This window comes from Lissotriton helveticus, chromosome 3_1 (assembly GCF_964261635.1).
Source record: "Lissotriton helveticus chromosome 3_1, aLisHel1.1, whole genome shotgun sequence".
NCBI classification, from domain to species: Eukaryota; Metazoa; Chordata; class Amphibia; order Caudata; family Salamandridae; genus Lissotriton; species Lissotriton helveticus.
The window spans coordinates 396,232,193-396,251,355 of record NC_136061.1 but is presented as its reverse complement, the minus strand read 5'-3'; the positions used below and the strand labels follow the sequence as shown (position 1 = coordinate 396,251,355).

General features: G+C 45.1%; 1 protein-coding gene across 1 annotated transcript in view; it reads left to right on the top strand.

Annotated features, from left to right (window-relative positions):
- The window catches only part of SERPINF1 (serpin family F member 1), a 61,406-nt gene that overhangs the window by 41,481 nt on the left and 762 nt on the right, over positions 1-19,163 (top strand). The window contains exon 7 of the mRNA XM_078680152.1: positions 14,792-15,002. Within this exon, the coding sequence (XP_078536278.1) occupies positions 14,792-15,002 (211 nt within the window). The remainder of the gene's footprint in view (positions 1-14,791; positions 15,003-19,163) is intronic.

Genomic DNA, 19,163 nt, shown 5'->3' with positions numbered 1-19,163 from the left:
AAACATTTAGCAGTAATCAATTATACTGATCTTTAATATTGATTTGTTATAAACAGGTAGCGTGGTGCAGAGCGGGCGGGCCAAACTCCGGAGGAAATGTGTAAAGCATTCGTGCAGCACACACAGGCGACACACCAGGCACACTACAAAAAGAGACTCCACACCAGGTTGCATGAAAAATTACTTGTGTATTTATAAAAAAACACATTATACTGCAAAACACAGGTGTGAACACGGCGCCAACTGGCACCAGGTAGCCATATACAGGGGATTATTTACAGGGCAGGGCCAATTGGGCCGCTGCCAACATCATCACCAAGTACACAGATAAAATGAAAGTCCATAAGCAGTAAACGTATAACAGCCAGTAGTTACTGGCCAGACCATGCCCTTAGTAGAAATCCTTGGCATAAACATCAACAATGTGCACCCTAGGAAAAAGCATTAGGCCCATCAGCACAACCATAGGTATGAACACATTTGTATAAATGACTTTAGCATGAGGCATAACCTGGGACATCAAAACCTGACATTATGCAACTTCATATGCATTAGGTATCAGTAGGCATGGAAACCACCACAGCATGAAGTGGGCATAAAACCGCATTAACATAGGTATAAATCATGAACATGGGGCACACTATGCATAACCATAGGCACAAAACATATGAGCATGGAGGGATATACATATTTGCATAAATCACTCTAGGCATATTCTAAGTAGGCCTTGGGCAAAGAACCTCATGCAGGGCATCAGTAAGCAGAAAAACATTAGCATGGGTGCACTTTACACAAACCCTATTTAGGCCCAGGATCAGCTGCGCCAACCTTTGGGAAAAAGATATTAGGCAGATTCACAGCACATCCTAGGGCGCAAAAATACAATGTGCAGACCTTCAGCCTCTTATTGGCATCAACCTCATTGGCAGTGGGCAAATAATTAAAACATCATAATATGACATTAGGCCTAGAAACCCCTTAGGCATGACACTAGGCATGAAAACAGTAGGCATGAAAACTTCGTTAGGCATTAGAGCATTAGGCATGAATTACATTTGTAGGAGGCATCATCAGTAGCATACATGCCACAGTAGGCTGCCAATTATACTCAGCACCAATCCTAGGGTATAAACATATTATCATGTGGCAACTCTTTCGCAGGAACACAATAGGCCAAAAATCAGCACTGCAAAATGGAGGGAAAAGCATTAGGTATCATCCTAGGTACAAATGCATTATGCAACAATATTATGCAATAAATCATATGGGGCAATAGGCCTCGCCAGCATAAACACAGTTCGCCCCAATCGGGGGCACAACACTCTGAAACTGACCCCAGGCCAACTGGCCTCTCTCCGGGGCTCAAATGCCCGATGTCCCGCAAAGTCAGGGCAAAAACAGCAAAAGCAAAGTGCGCAAAGCATTGGGGCAGGGCAGGAGTGTCTCTCACTTCTCTCTCTCTTCTCCTGAGGAGTTTAATGCCCCCCAATACGTTGCAGCTGCCTGCGCACTCGCAGGGCAGCTGGGAGTCAGGCCCAAAAAACAAGCACTGGCACCACTGCGCAGTTGGGAGCCCAACTCTGGGACCCCTGAAATTCACAGTGCTCTCCAAGGTTGCAGCTGCCCGCTGTCAGACGGGGCTGCAGTAAGGTCAGCACGGACACCACAGTGCCCTCAGAGCGGCACCGGGGGGGGGGGAGCACCGACAATGTGCCCGACACCACCCCTACCAAGCTGGGACTGAGCCCTACTCACGGGCTCTCTGGAGTCCTTGGGCAATCTCTGGGCACCGGCACTGTGACCCGATAGGCCCCTTCCTCCTGGCAGGTGATGGGGGCAGCCGGAATGGAGCACGCACTGCTCCTGCTTCTTCGGTGGCTGCAGGGCTCTCTCTGGCAATAACGTGTGGAGTCCCACAGGCCTTCTCCTTGGTGGGGGGGTTGAAACACAGCACACAGGAAAGTAGCGCCCACGCTCCTCACCTCCTTCTGGGGCACAGCTGTAGCGCTCACGAGGCGCTAGAGTACTCCCAAGTCCAGGGTCCCCCAGAATAAAGTAGCGCTCTGGCAGCAGAGCGCTACAGGCGTCAGCTCCTCACCTCCTTATAACAGGCCGCCAAATATAGCACTTTGACAGCACAGCGCTGTATTGACAATAACCAGCTCTCCCTGGCAGCATGCGCAGCAGGTCCCAAGCACCTTCTTCTCCAGGGCAGGTGCTGGAGGCACCGCTCCCCAGGCGCTAGAGAGGCCAAACAGCTCCAGGGACAACAGACAGTGCTCCCTTTCTCCGGCAATGTAGACAATAGGGCCCACGAGGCGCTAAGAAGCAGGAAAGTCCTTGGGGGCTGGGATAGAGCTGCAGCCCTCACAGGGCACTAGACGGCAGGAGGAGCCCAGTCAAATGTGGCGCTCACGAGGCACTAGGGGCCAGGAGACAGTTAATGCAGGGCAAGATCAGCAAGCAGCAGGGCAGCTCACCCAAAAATGAAGCAGCAGTTCCTGGGAACAGTCATCCTCCAATACGATGGCAGTCCTGCTAGCACAGCAGTCTCCACTCCAGCAGAGTCTCTCAGTGGCCCTGTGGACAGCAGAGGGGTACAGATGGGCACAGGGGCCAACACACAGGCCCTTGCGGCGGTACCTCCTGGGAGAATGTCCCCTCTCAGTCAGGTCCACCCTCAGTCTGAGCACATGGCATCTCTACTGCTCTACATATACACCCCTCCTCCCACCTACCAGAAAGGGCTGGAAGCTTCTAGTAGGTCCCTGGCAGTTCCAGCCTCACCTGTCACTGTGAAGGGAGTGTAGAGCACCTTGTCACTTCAAACAATAGACCGCCAACCCCCCTCAGGCAGGAGGCACAAGCAGACAGAAATGGCGTCCATCTTAAAAGTGACATTTTACAAAGGTGCATTTCTACAATGGTGGATATAAAGGTGCGTACACCATTGCACAACATTTATTATTTTCACTTCAGACACACCATGTCAGTAAAAAGGCTAGGGGGAAAAGCGAAAAATTTTAGGACAATAAGGGCCAAGTCCAACATGATTACTTCTATTTCATGGACATTGCTTAGTAATTTCAAACCGGAGTTTTCGGGGCATCTTGCCTTGCTCTTTTATCAGTGCTGCATGTAAGTTACCATTTTGAAAAAAAGACGTCAGGCACGTTTCTTCCCGCTATCACTGTATGTTATTTTCCATGAACATGAGACTAGTCCTTCTTCTAGTTTACAGTAAATCTTCGACTGTCAATAAATGCATGGTAACTATTAATAATATGTACAAAACATGTCAAGTTTATTGATTCATTTAATCCCTTCAATTTCATTGGATCTAAAAGTTCCATCCAGTAAATTTCTCGCCCAAGTAGTCTTTCTTTGACATTTCAACTATCTATCTTGGCAGTAATTCTATAACTTGAATACTGGTTTAGGATGGCTTGTGCCCTCTTTGTGCAAAAAGTCATGTGATATAGGATTATTGATTCTTAAACCTTACTTTTTAATCCTAATTCTTCCCACCTAAATTCTATATTTCTTTCGGTCATGCTGATGTAGTATTTATCACAAGTGTGTTTTATGCCATCAATACATTATTCATTTTACAGATTGCAAAATATTCTTGTTGTACAGGTGATAGACTTTTTTTGTTTCAGTACAATGGAGACATTAGCACAATTACGACATGGTTAGGGACTGGTTTTGTGCGTAGCAGTTTTTAAAGATTTCTTAAACATGTTCCCAAATTAATTCTTCTTTTGATAGAATATCACTAATCAATTTCAGATTATTATCATACTGTATATTTTAAAATGTACCTTTTGATTTTATGAGCTTGTAATGAGAATTTACTGAAAAAAAATTCTCAGTGGTTTGTTTTTGCATGCCTAATTAATCCTTCTTACTGCAGGTCTTCATTTTGTTTTTACACTGGAGTGATATGTCAATTTGTTCTTGTGAAGGTGTTTCATCAGAAATACTGTGTTTAAAATGCAACATTCGACTGTATGTTAAGTGTTGTTTCAAATCTTCTGGATAGTAGCGTGAAGCCAGTAACAATTTATTTTGATAAGTTGTTTTTCAAAATATTGTGGTCTGCACTGTTTATAAAACAGATAAAATATTACACTTTGTAAAAATGACTTATCAAAACAGTTGTGGAAAGTTGCTCAGGTAAGAACATCCTGAGAGCCCTGTTGAGATCTTAATATTGTTTTAACAAAATTAATGGGTCTGCAATTTGAGTCACTACATTCATGATCATTGCAAAATTAAACTTCAGATGTTACCTTTATGGCTCTAATAACTTCCTTAATAGATACAAGCACTATGTGTAGATATACTTTTCATTCAGCTTCACAAAGATGTCTTACGAACACACACACCCTGTATCCCCAAAGGAAAATAAATTAAATTAAATGAAAATTTGTAGAGCACATCAATACCGCAGGATGTCTAGGCGCTAACTCAGAGAGGAAAACAGCACTGAAGGAGTATAGTATAGAATTATTTGGTTAAAAAGCCAGGTTTTAAGTGCTTTCCTAAAGGCTAACAGTTCAGTTTTCCTTTTCAGTTCCAGTGGAAGGGAATTCCAGAGTCTGGTTGTGCCCACCATAGAGTTTCTACTGACCCAGCCAGCTTTTTTGTGTTGGTCACTACAAGATTATGTGCTGAAGTGTACCACAGCGGTCTAGGTGGGGTATACCACTGACATCTGTGCTTAAGGTACTCCAGGCCTATGCCATGGAGTGCCTTAAAGGCGATGCACAAAGCTTTGAAATGAATGCGCTTCCTGAGTCGGAGCCAGTGCAGGCGACTAAGCACACAAGAAGCAGATTTGTGCTTAGGAATGCCCAGAAGCAAGCGGGCAGCTGCATTTTGTACAATCTTGGTCTTACACGTTTTCCAGATATTGATGAATAAGGCGTTACAATAGTCAACCTTTCAAAGGACGAGGGTTGGGGTCAGTTTTTTGCAAATTATGAAGAATAAAAAAGATCTTTCTAAAAAGTTTTAGAGTGAAAAGAGAAGAGGAAGTGAAGGTGTTTAACGTGGCCCTCAAAATAGAGTTTACTATCAAAATCTGCACCCAAGTTCTACACCTTGGTTACAGGTGTAGGAAGAGAGGCAAGTTCCTGCGGCCACCACATTGGAGACCTGAAGGAAGCATTTTTCCCCAAAGAGTAGGACCTCCGTTTTATTGGAGTTGAGCTCTAAGCAATTTAAAGCCATCCAATTCCCGATCTGAAGCAAGCAGTTATGGAAAGGCACAGCAGTGTCAGTGGGGTCACTGGCCACAGATATAACAATTTGGGAGTCATTGGCATAGGACACTACAGAGAACCCAAAGGACTGAATCAATTTTGGCAGTGGTGCAACATAAATATTAAAAGGGTAGGGCTCAAAGAAGAGCCCTGGAGAACGCTGCAAGAGAGTGTAATGGTTGGTGAGTTAAAATCCGTCAAAGTCCCAATTTGTTCTCAATTGGTAAGAAAAGATTTCAGTAGGGGGTGTGCACGCCCCTTAATCCCAATTGAGGCGAGATGGTCTAGTAGCGTGTTGTGACTGACCGAATCGAAAGCTGCTGGAGAGGTCTAAAAGCACTAATTCAGCATTACCTCCGCCATCAACGGTTGCCTAACTTGTTCTGATGCTGTGATCAAAGCAAGTTTGGAACTGTGGTGGCTTTTAAAGCCGAACTGGATGGGGTCAAGGTGTTAGTGAGTCTCAAAGAAGGCTGTCATTTCTGTATTCAAAGCCTACTTGACCACTTTGGCAGGGAGATGGAGCCTAGAAAGGGGCCGATAGTTATTGGGATCTTTATTGTCCAGAGTTGGCTTTTTTTTACAAAATCTTTTTATTGGATTTATGAGAGTATACAATATTTGCAGCTCATCCAAACGAGATTCGCAAGCCAAGATCAACAGTGAGCTAAAGACAATACACAGTTCGATCACAAGTTCCTCGCATCTCCTTGACGATCTAAGGGCGCGAGTCGACATGGGCAAATCAGCATTTTTAGTGCTGCTCGACATGTCGGCCGCGTTCGACACGGTGGACCATGCAGTATTGCTGAGCCGTCTACAGATGGCAGGAGTCACTGGCCTGGCCTTGAGCTGAATCACATCTTATCTTAGTGACAGACAGCAGGCAGTGGCTTTACCACCTTATCAATCTGCCACTCATCGTGTGGAACAAGGCGTCCCTCAGGGCTCGGCGATCAGCCCTATTTTATTCAACTTGTACCTCCAACCTCTGGTCGCCTTGATAAAGTCATTCGGCATATCGGTCATCAACTATGCCGATGACACTCAGTTGATTTTTTCATTCGAGGGCGCCATGGCAGTATCAATGGACACATTTCATCGCTGTATGTCGGCTACGGACGAGTGGCTGGGTGCGAACTCGCTACAATTTAACAGCTTAAAAACGGAAGTGGTCCACTGCTCCTTGGATCGTACACCGCGCCCGCTCCCGGTCGATTTCTGGCCTGCATCTATTCCTGGCACGGTAGAGGCAGCAGAGTCGGTCCGGAATCTAGGAGTTCTGTTTGAACCCAACCTGCAGCTGGATGCGTCAGTAAACAGAACCGTAGCGACTTGTATGGGCCTACTTCGGGCCTTACGCAAGATTTTACCTCTTCTCCCTGAAAATGCTAGAACAGAAGTAGTGCGCAGTTCTATCCTTAGCAGGTTAGATTACTGCAATGCACTACTTCTGGGGGCCCCTAAACTCCTAATTTTAAAACTACAGAGGATACAAAATATGGCGGCCAAACTGGCCCTAGCGCGTCCTCGATCGGCCTCTTCCACCGGAGCACTGGCCGATCTTCACTGGCTACCTGTCCAGCAGAGAATATTGTTCAAGGCAGCTTGTCTTGTTTTTAAGGCCCTGCATGGACAGGGGCCAATGCCGATCCAAAAACTTTTCTCTTGGTACTGTGCCACTAGATCATTAAGATCCTCCTCTGCGTTCCTAGTGACGGTCCCAAGGATAAACAGAGCGAGGATGGGCGGCCGGGCGTTCGGCTTCACGGCCGCTACACTTTGGAACTCACTCCCGTTGACACTGAGGAGCAGACAGGATCTCCCTTCCTTTAAAAAAGACCTGAAAACGTTTTTGTTCCCAAGGAAAATGTAAGGACAGATCGGTTGTAAACACGGACGCAGTCTCAGCGCCAGGATACCCTCTGGGTGGCAGTTGCGCTTAATCAAGTAAATAAATACAAAAAATATACAAATACTGGAGGTTTTAACTAATAGCAGAGAGATCCAATAATATAATGTCTTACTGACACACATTACATGTCTCATATTGCTTCTACACTCTTAATGTGAGCTAACAAATTAAATATAACTTAAAATAACCAAACATTTCCGTGGTGTCATATGTGCTTAGTTGTGATGTGGACGAGGAGAGCGAGGGGCGGGCGCCATTCAATGCCCCTCGGCACCCCAGGGGCCCTAAGCGGGGCCTAGTCTATTATGTCAGGAAGAGATGGAAGGCACGCATTCTAGGCCCACAGGCAAACAGTGGTAATTCCTCCAACAGGTAGCTCACCAAGGGACTCCAGACATAGTCAAAGCTCTTACAGAAGTCTTCAACGATGTCAGTCATCTGCTCGAGGGCCAGGGACCGCAACAAATGGGCATGCCATTAGGCAAGAGAGGGAGCTGCTGTTTTTTTCCAGGCAGCAGCCATGGCCATTTTGGCCACCCCCAGGCATAGCCACATAATCGGGAGATCCCTTGCATTTGGCGTTTTAGGCTGGGGTCTTGTATCTCTAGGAGTGTGTGTTCTAGGGAAGTCGGGATCTGGTACCCCAGAATTTGCTTGATTTGGGAGAGGATCTCCTTACAGAAGGGTTGAATAGAGGGGCAGACCCAACAAATGTGACGAAAGTCTCCCAGGAGTCCACATCCCCTCCAGCATCTGTCAGAAGTGTCTGGGGAATATGGAGTGTAGTTTCTGGGGGTGGAGATACCATTCATACATCATTTTATAATGGGCTTCCCTAAAAAACATGGACCGATTGTATTTAGTGATATTCTTGTAAAGCCCCCAATTGTTTCTCTGATATGGGAGCATGTAGCATGTCATCCCAGAACCTCCTGTGGCACGGAGCCTGCCGAGGGCCGAGTGTGGGATGGAGGGAGTACAGAAAGGAAATTAACCCTTTAGTCGCAATACCGGTTTGGATGAACCTCTCTATGGGGAGCAGATCCCTGGTTGCTGCTTGACGCACATGGGGTTGCTGGACACAGTGTTTTATTTGGCAATAGTGGTATTCTTCTGTGGGTGGTAGCTTGAAGAGGGTAGCACAAACCTTGAAGGAACGTATCTCTCCTGACTGGAAGAGGTCAGATATAAGGCACCTCCCATCCATTTATCATCCATTTTCGGCGAGTAAGTGGGGACGAAGTGAATAGTGGTTTAGCGGAATGGGAATGTTGTCAATGGCAGTGTTCTAGTTACATTATCCCACACTTTCAGGGTAGTAGCTGTAGGGATACTCAGATAGGTATTGTTCGGCCTGTCAGATTTCAGCTTCCAGGGCAGGCCCCAGATAGTTCTATCTGCCTCTCCATGTGCAGCCAGAGTTTGTCTGAGGCCTTAAAGGACCATTTCCCAGGACCCATAGCTGTGCAGAGGGACAGGCATGGCCACATCAAGAGTCATTGGGAAAGGCGTGCCCTCTGGCAGGGTAAAGCATTCATTTTAATAGCATTTATGCTACCTATCCAGGTCTTCCAATTTGGGGGTGATATTAATGCCAAAATATGTGATTTCTTTACGTGCCCACCGAAAGGGGTAAGCGCATTCGATGTCTCTCTTCATTTCCGGGGACATTGTCAAGTTAGGTAAGAAAGACTTAGAGAGGTTGACCTTGAATCCCGACACTTGTTCAAAGTGGGTAAGCTTGGCCTGTACAGCCGGAAGGGAAACACTGGGGTTAGTAATAGGTATTAGGACAAGGCCCGCAAAAAGCAAGATTTTGTGTTCGTCTGAGCCAAAGCTGATGCCACTAATCCCCAGGTTGGACCTTATCCTTGCTGTGAATGGCTCAATACTTACGGCAAAAAGCATGGGGGACAAGGAGCAGCCCTGTCTGGTGTCTCTGGACAGATCAAAAAAGTCTGAAGCCACTCCATTCATTAGGGCACGGGATCTCGGTGATCATCCCCAAGAAGGCCTTGCTAAACCCAAAATGGCTTAGAGTACTCAATAAGAAGGACCAATCGACGCAGTCGAAGGCCTTCTCTGCGTCTAGTGAGAAGGGCCACTCGGAAACGCTTCTTCTGGACTTTATCGATGAGGTGGAATATTCTGCAGAGGTTGTCATGAGTCTGGCGACCCTTGATAAAGCACGACTGGTCAGGGCGAATGAGAGTAGGCAAGATGTCTTCTAATCTGATGGCCCGTATCTTAGAATAAAGTTTGGCATCTAAATGTAATAGTGCTATTGGCCTATATGAGGCACAGAGTTGGGGGTCCTACCCTGCCTTGGGGATTATTGTAATTAAGGCTTCCCCCATGGACGGAGAGACGACGACGCGCTGACTCGTTGCCATGGTGTTAAAAAGGTCTGTGAGGTGGGGAGTTAACTCGGGCGTAAACGCATGATAGAACTGGGTAGTCAGACCATCAGGGCCCAGAGCCTTCTGGCGCTTGAGCCCATCTATTGCCTTCTGTACCTTCTCCTGTGTAATGAGACGGCTAAGCTCATCATTGGTGGCTGGAGAGACATGTGGCCGCACCAGTGAGTCCAGATACCGGGACTGGTCTTGCTCCAGTGGCGGATCTACAGTGTAGAAATCGCAGAAGGCCTGTGCTTTTCCCTCCTCACTAAGGTGTGTGGTCCCCTCGCTGTCGATTATCTGCCTTATGTATTCTTTTTCTTGTTTCATTCTGAGATTGCGCCAGGAACGATCCAATTATATCATTGCCCCATACCGCTGAGATTGAAGGCACAGAATAGGTTTCTCCACCCTATTGGTATAGTTTGCCTGGAGCTTCCCTCTCAGTGCAGTGACTTTCCGCAAGGATTGGATGGATGGGGCATCTTTGTGTGACATCTCTGCCTCCTGAAAGTCCCCCTCCAGAGACACTCTTTCATCCCGACTGAAGCTTTTTCTGAGAGGTGGTCAATGCAATGCATTGTCCCTGCATGACTGCCTTAAAGGCGTCCCAGTTATTCAAGTGAGAGGTGTCTGCGGGGACATTGGAGACAAATAAGTCCTCAATAGACTTCCGGAGATCATTCCGGAGAAGCCTATCTTGGCATAGGACATTAGGGAAGTACCACCTAGCTAGTTTGGAGTGTGGAGTTGGCCAGTTTAGTAGGAATGCCAGCGGTGAGTGGTCAGAAAGGCTTATCGGATGTAGCTGGACACTCGGGATTGACTGTGAGAGTGACTGGCTGCCAAAAATATAGTCGATCCTGGAGTATGATCTGTGGGAGTGGGAGAAGAAAGAGTAGTCGCGTGTTGAGGGATTGAGACCCCTCCAAACATCCGCCAGTCCCATTTGTTGGAGAGAAGTTTTCAGCGATTTACTAAAACTCCCCCCACTGACCTCTGCGAGTGAGAAGGGTCTATTGTGGGGTCCCAAATAAGGTTAAAGTCTCCCATTAAAATAATGTCCCCCCTTTAAAAGCCCTCTAGGATGGTGAGAAATGTGCGGATGAAGTCCGACTGCCCAGCATTGGGAAAATAAACCATCGCTTCGATGCAAGGCGTTCCCTCAGCACCCCTCTTACCATCAGGAACCTCCCTGCCTTATCTGATTTGATAACGCGGGGTTGAAAATGGAGCATGGAGTGAAAAAGCAGGGCTACCCCATTCTGCCTCGTAGCGTTAGAAGAGTGGAAGATTCATGGGTAGTGCTTATGTTTCAATCAGTGGTCTTCTCCTCGTTTAAGATGGGTTTCCTGCAAAGCCACCAAGCGTACCTGATGGTCCCCCAGGAATTTCCACAAACATTGTCGCTTGGTAGGAGAGTTGAGACTCCTTACATTCCATGACATATAGTTGACTGCCATTTAAATATAATCGTACATTTTCTGAAAGAGTGAGCACATCGTGCCCTGAAAGGTGACTGTATCGCTACTTCTGGCTTTTCTGAGGACCAGTTCCTTGATTTTGAAGGAGCTAAATATTGCTAGAATATCTCTTGGGCGTCTGCTCTCCCTGTTGTTGTGGACCCACCCTGTGCATGAGCTCCAGTCAAACCTTAGATGAATAGTCACCCAAGATGCTGGATAAGAGACCCACCATGAAAGCGTCCAAGTCCGGTCCTTCACTTTCTTCTGCTAGGCCTCTCACCCTTATGTTATATCTTCGTGAGCGATTTTCTAAGTATTCGCATTAGCAGGGAGGTATTCAGCTGGGCGGTTAGACAGTTTGTGCTGTCTTCCAGGGGCATGAGTCGACCTTCGATCTCCTGGCACTTCGCCTCTACGTCAAGGGTGCGAGTGCCAACTGAGTCCACTTCTGCCTGTAGTGCGATTAGTTTTGTTCCCATCTTGGCTTTGAAGGCCTCAAACGAAGCGCCAATGTCGGCCTTGATGTCCTCTCTGAGTTTCCCCTTGAACTTCTTTAGGGTCGTCAGCAGATCTTCTCTGGTAATGCCATCTCTGCAGCCGCTGGGTTTTCCACCTCTTCCCCCGCTCTAGGCGTGGCTTCACCAAAATAGCTGGAGACCTTGTTGGGCTCAGATTTTTTCAGTGGCATAGGGGGCGTGCGCCTTGGTACGCGCTGTTCCGTCCAGATCAATAGTAAACAAAAGAAAAATGTTCACAAGGAACTCATTTCAACTGACAAGATACACTTATGCAAGACAATTGATACCTTGCTTGAATTAATCAAAAAGCAAAACTAGAAAATACAGGATGCGATCTTTCAAATGATTCAGTAAATAATTAAAGTCTAGAAAGCCCACACAACAATAAATCTCAATCTAACTCACTTCAGCCGAAGTGAGCGTGATTTATTTCATAATGACAGTAATCAAAAGACATACCACAAAATGAATAAGAAGAATAACACTTCAACGTATATACATTATACGGTGATTTTAGTGAACCCCAGGGGGTTGACCATAACCTAAAGGTGGTGCACGGAGTGTTTCTAAAGTGACTTGAAACAAAGGGGGACGGTTATTGGAAATAGAAAGAGGAGCCTGGCGTTTCTAATACTGTGGATAATATTTTATGGCATTCTGAGACTCTCTCTTTATGAAGTCGACAACGTTTGAACCCTCTCTCGATACAGAGTCTCTTCTGGACAGGGGTGCTGGGGTCATTAGAAAACTTGATTAGAAGGTAGACGGTCTTCTAATGGAAGGTGACACTTCCCAATGTTCTAGAATGAGGAAGGACCCTAAATAATTATTATCTACGGCAATCCGTATACGTAGGTTCCAAAATCTGGGATTTGTACAGCAATTCTAGAGTCTTGGCATGTCCACTCCATTCAGTTCTCGGGACTGCCAGACTGTAGGGCTTGTGTATTATACCTGGAGTACTTAAGTGACCCGAGTACGATCTCGGTAGTCGGTAATTCAATTACGTGGCAATCTGTGACACAAGTAGAATCTCGTGTGGTGTTCGTTGTTGACCCGGGTCCTGTCAGGACAAGGAAGCAACGTGGTCCTCTGCATACACTTTCACAAAACATTACAGAGTGGACATTTGTGCAAGTAGAAAAATCCAACTATGCCAAACGTTATTAAAAGTATTATGCACTACAACTTCTTCTGTGCCTTCTGTCCACTTCAGTCGTAAGGGAATGGGCCAACAACTTTAAGTCATTGCAAAGCATGTGATAAACAAGAACACATGCACATAAACAAGAACTGTTGTTAACTTGTAAACAGCTTGTGTGTTGTAAATTCACATATGGTACCCATTTCTGCTATTGTTAGAAAGTAAAAGGTTTGATAGACTGCTTAGCTAAGCAGCTTAATTTGTATACTGCACATGCACAAACAGACTCGCCTTCTCTGATATTGGTAAAAACACAGTCTGCATGCTATGGTATTGTAGGTTTCAGCTACATGATCACGATTCGTTTTTTAAACCGAAACTTAATCTTTCAATTTAACAAGCTGTTGTATTATGAACCCAACATGAGATGGCAGGGTAGTGTAAAGCATGTGAGCTACAACAGACACAAACCTAAGTCCTATGCACTTGTTTCCTTCTTTTTTCCCTCTGGCAAGCTATCTGGTTCCAAAATAACTTTTGTCAAGCAAAGCCTTTTTACTGGTGTCCTTTTTTATAGCTCACTTTGAGGGATCCACTTTTATATTTTTGCTTAAGCACTCCATGAGAGTTTGAGGGCTGGGGTTCCTGTGTACAGTAGTAGCAGCATTCACTCACTCAGGCCCGGAGCCTCCAAACTCAGCTTGGTCTAGATAGACCAAAAAGGGGAGAGAGGGCAGGCCTCCCCATGTCATCCTCCTTTACTGGGGTGCAGTGGATCCCTAGGTCCCGGTGCATGCAGAGGCTTTCAAGCAGTGCATGCAGCAGAAATAAAAAATGATAACTTTCAGTTATTATCATTTTGTGCTGCGTTGCGGGCAGGCAGGTGCGCGGGGCTGCTCTGCTCTCAGAGCAGCGCTGGGAGGAGAAGTTTGGCCATTCCTAAGTGCACGGTGACTGCTTGGTTGGCTCTATCGGGCCGCCCAAACCAGTCATGCTCACTTTTCCCGTACTCCATGCAGACAGCATTACAGCCTGCATAGAGAACATGCCCAGGCCCCCATTCCCTGGTTGAGCGTCGAACCAGGAAGCTCAAAACCAATCACAACCTGGGTGCCTACCAATCACAATGCTGCTCGCCGCCACTGCGAACGATCAATCACCTGTTCAGTGGAATGACATAAATAGATAGCAGGAAAAATGCACACACCTTAATTTTTCCAAATTGAGGAGAATGTGCCTGACTTATGCAAGCACAGATTGAAACACAATTCAACTGGAAAGAGATGTCATTTGTATTGAAGATCAGTGCAACTGAATAATTGTTTTTGGTTGACCATAGACTTGAGATTTATGTGCCTCCTGTGGAAGGGATGCACCCCAAAATACATAAAGGAGTACAAACACGTGAGAAGTTTGGTGTAAAAATGATCTAACTGTTTGTTGAAATGTATGAAATGATTCAAAAATAGAGTACATATGATACATAATTGAAAGATTAGAATTAAAGATTCTTATGATTAAATATCATCTCTAATGTGCTATTTCATGAGCGAGAATGTTCTGGTAGGTAAGTGGCTTAGAAGTATGGAGAATGTGTGGTGAGATACTCTTGGAAAGGAAGCGTCTCACACCCATCCTTTCCATGGTCCACTGTCCAAACACTCCGGTCAGTGACGGAGCCTTAATGACCACCATACTCCACTCTACACCAACTGCCATTACGGTCAGTGCTGCCCGGCTCCGTTTGATAAGTGCTGAAGTCCACTCTCAATAGCAGAAGGGAACTTTCTGTAACTTCTTGCTTCAGTTTGAAAGTAATCTCTTGTGCACGTTAGAGACTCCAACATGCAGTTACAATGTGAGGTACCACTACGTGATGACAAGATTTTTCCAAATGGGTATGAAAGATAACCTTTGAACTCCAATTGAATAAACTGAACTCTATCTTGCTAAAAACATAGGGCATATCATAGACTATGTATTTACGCTGTGCCTGAGTAGTGACTGTACAGAAACAGCTCTATGTAAGTATGCTCAAGCTTACACACCACCAGCAGTGACTTCTTCTGTCTCCTTTAGATTGCCCAGGTGTCTCTGACCGGTGGGGTCAGCGTCATGTTCTTCCTGCCTCTTGAGGTCACACAGAACCTAACCCTCATTGAAGAGGGACTGACCTCAGAGTTCGTGCACGACATCGACACTGCACTCCAACCCATCCACGTGGACCTGACTGTACCCCGGCTGAAACTGAGCTCTGAGGGGGACCTGGCTGACATGCTTCAAGAAATGAGTATGTATGAGCGGCGGGTGGTTCTACGGGAAGGGGTGGTATTAGCATTAATCGTGGGGAGGAACTAGTAGCAGTAAAGGGAGATGTGGTACTCCTGTAATGCTGTGAAGTGTATTGAAATACCAGAAAAGGAAGTAAGACATGAGCAGGTCAGGTGAGTAAAAACTTAAGAAATGCAGGCTGTCTAGTAGTTAACTGCACAATAAACACAGAACAGATCAAAGAACATTAAATATAGACTAGAGGGTGATATTAACCATGTTATAAGGAGATAATTCCACAAGAAAAGCATCTAGCCATAGATTAATTTTACAGGGAAAAAGCCTATACAGACGAAAGAGGCCAAGAAAAAAAATGAAATGTAATTTTGTGAAAGGTTTTGAAGGTTAATAAAATAGGTTTTAAAAGCTGCGCAACTATACAACCTACTGCCAAAAAATCAACCACTGTCGTGGCTCATCTCAAAGTTTAGCCATTTCCCTTAGGGCATTGTTCTGGAACTCCAAGAAGACACGTGGTCCCAACTAAGACGTATTCACAGCCTTTCAATGCAGATGAACACAGAGTTCGACAATGGAATGAGTAAATTGCTCTGAATCAACACACATACATGCATTCCATTTATTCGCATGGAAATGGAATAAGGAAGAAGGACTCAAACCCCGAGGTACACAGCCCACAGGATTTAAATCATCTGGTAACTTGCTCTTTACTCTACCAAGTGCTACTGGTGCCTGCTCCGGCTGATCAAATGCAAGCAACTATCTTGGCAATTATTTATTTCCTTCATGCATCTTTGTAGGCCTGATTTTCAATGGTGTTGAGCAGAGCTAACGACGACGAACAATGTACTCGCCCTGAACCATCCTTGCAGATGTTTCATGTATCTTGTGTGTTTCTCAAAAGCAAAACACACAAGATGATGGACGGAATGTTGCACAATGGCAAAACATTCACCCCCAGTCACAGATCTGGGTTTAATCCATAGTTATTTTGCTCACTAAGCCACCCCAGTTCAGACATGGCCATATGCAAATCAGTCTTGACCATGTGCCTCATGGGAACAGTCCAGACCGAACTGCCAAGCCATGTCTTCCCTGGACCAGAATCAAGCATCCTAGGACCGGTTTCTGCTATCAGCCGTCTTCAGCCAGGATAGCTTGACTCCAGTGGCATAGTGAGCACGGGACCCACGTCTGGGCATACCCTTCCCACATAGGGTGAACAGCAAAACACAGAAGATGATGGACAGAATGTTGCACAATGGCAAAACATTCACCCCCAGTCACAGATCTGGGTTTAATCCATCGTTATTTTGCTCACCAAGCTACCCCAGTTCAGACATGGCCATTTGCAAATCAGTATTGACCCTGTGACACATGGGAACAGTCCAGACCGAACTGCCAAGCCATGTCTTCCCTTGACCGGAATCAAGCATCCTAGGACCGGTTTCTGGCTATCAGCCGTCTTCAGCCAGGATAGCTTGACTCCAGTATCATAGTGAGCACGGGACCCACGTCTGGGCATACCCTTCCCACATAGGGGGAAACGCTTTGGCCTTGAGTATGGGGGACTTTTGATGGGGTGTGTCATTAAAAATGTTAAATAATATTTCCCTCAGCAGCTTCTGACAACACCCACGAGCGGCGCAGAGTTCCCAGCCCAGAGTTAGCAGATGGCAGAATCAATTATTCACCAAAGAGAGAGTCTATGTGATGCAGGAAGCACACCTCCAATGAAACCATGTGAGAGATGTGGTGATCCAATCCTCGATAGGAATCATAAGGGACACTCCATGTAGAATATCCCTTTTCTCTCCCGCCACACAATTGCTACCTATTGCCCTAAATGACAACACCTGATATTTGCAATGAAAAGTCTCCATTGAGTCCAATGACAACTCATTACTTATATCATTCCGACTGAGAATGCCTCCGAATATTTAAAATCGAAACATCTCCAAGTGACTGTACAAGCAAGTGAACAACCCACCTAATTCTGACTTTGAAAGCCTTGGAATATTTAAAATTACCAAGTAGCTGTACCAGCAAGGCAGTAACCACCCCAACTCAGAAGCCAAAAGTTTCAGAGATATCAGCACAAGTTGCGGCTACACTCAATTACCATGAGCGTGTGTCTTGAATAAGGTGAATGCTGTCTTTGTTTTTTTCATTTAATGTTTTAATCTTGAGTTAAACAAAGTACCAGTATGCATGACAAGATATATTACCTGACAAGATTGGAAGGAAGACTTTTCAGCTTTTTCTGAACCTGACCACCCAATTCCAGGTACTAGGTCATCAGATAACTTTAACCTGAGTTTAACCAGTCCACTCCTGCCCTTTTGATTCTCGGCCTATACCTAATATAATTTGTTACCCTTTTGCATTTTATAGGATATGATCAAGTTTAGGTCTCGCTATAGTAGTCTTTAGTTGTCAGGGAGACATCCGGTTACGAATACTTTAAAAGTTGTCATGGAAGATGTAGAACACAGAGAGGGCTTTGGCTGAGCTCACTTCAGCCATTGGCTTTCCTTGATTGTGCATGTTTGCCGTTGCTTGCATGCACTGCCCATGAAGGCCATAGCATTATGTGAATTGTTAAATTGTCCCATTTGGTTTTGGTGATGGTGCTCGAGAGTCCTTTTGATAGACTACGAACCAGAACCAACATGACACATGGCTAGTATTTCCGAATCAGAGTGTGTTCTTTGATTTATATACTTCTCTGACTAGATGACATTTTTGTTGTTGGTTTGTGGCTAATAATAATAATTGTTTATGAAGTGTGTCCAGTTTGTCCTCATAGAAGGCTAAGGCTATTTACTAATCACTGTTTGTTGCAAAATAATTTGTTTCACTTTGCTGTTTCAATAAGATGTTGCTAGACTTACAGTGTTTTGTTGACAGAGTAAAAAAATGTGCACACATAAGCTTTTGTACAGGTCCACTGAAAATACTGGCCCGTTGTCAAAAGAATCTACTAAGCAATATTTTTCTCTTTATATGTTTTAAGTTCACTACTTACAATGAAAAGTTAATTTTACTTATAACACTCTTCGTTGAGGGTACAGCTTAACTCTGCTAATGCAGTGTGCTTAGCAAAAGGGCCCTCTTCCCAGCTACCCTACTGTTGTAGCCCAAGAGGCTCCTTGGTTATTGTGCTTTCTTTCTAGGACCACTGGGAATAACGCCCATAAGGTCGCCCAACTATTATCAAACACATCCCCGTAAAAAAGTAAGGCTTGTTGGCTTTGCCAATGCTGGTCTGTTTTTGTTTTGCTGCTGGACAGCTGTCAAATGTATTGGCCCCCAAAAATACCTAAATCTCCTAAGCAAAATTCTCTTGTACAGTGGCGCACGATCAATGGTATCAATCGCATTTTCCGCCTAAATTTCCGATTTGAAATCGCATTTTATTTGTACTTTCTGCCCCAAATTTGAGCATAGGATTCCATAACCATGATATGCACTCATTTATTTAATGTATATAAATATCTCAATTAGAATGCACCTGCAATCAGGCACGGTTTAGCAATCTGTACCTCCATGCAAAGTACCTCCTCACTTGTAGCCTCTGAGATCTTCAATGCTGTTTTCCATAAATGTCCTTCTATTTCAATCAGGGGCTTTTATTGGGATATCTTACAACTGTGCCCCATAAATGGCCATTGGGACAATCGTACCCTCACTGCTACCATGGAGTGGCCCATACCTTCGGTTAAATTGTTATGCCGTAGACGTTTACTTACCCCAGTATGTGCTGTCTCGAATCAGCCCCATATTCTATTATCTGGTGACCAAAATCAATGTATTACTTTTAGCCACTAGATTGATCTGACGTTTGTACATGCAAAGGCTAAAGTCCCTTTTCTTTTGGTCAATACTGTTCCAAATTGATCAACTGCCTCTGAAACCTGACTGCCACCCTGTATATAAGTACGGTATCAACTGTATATATGAGAGAATGCACCGCTCGGCTTCCTATTTGACATTACGTTGATATTTCAATGGTATTTGTGATCTGGATTAAAAGTAGGTAAAACTAGCATAGCTTTAGACTCCTCCGTTTGGAAGTGACAAGTTAGTCACAGCTCATATAAAGTCTGTGACGTCTTATCACCAAAGCCCACCAGCCGCATTCTATACAAATGCATGT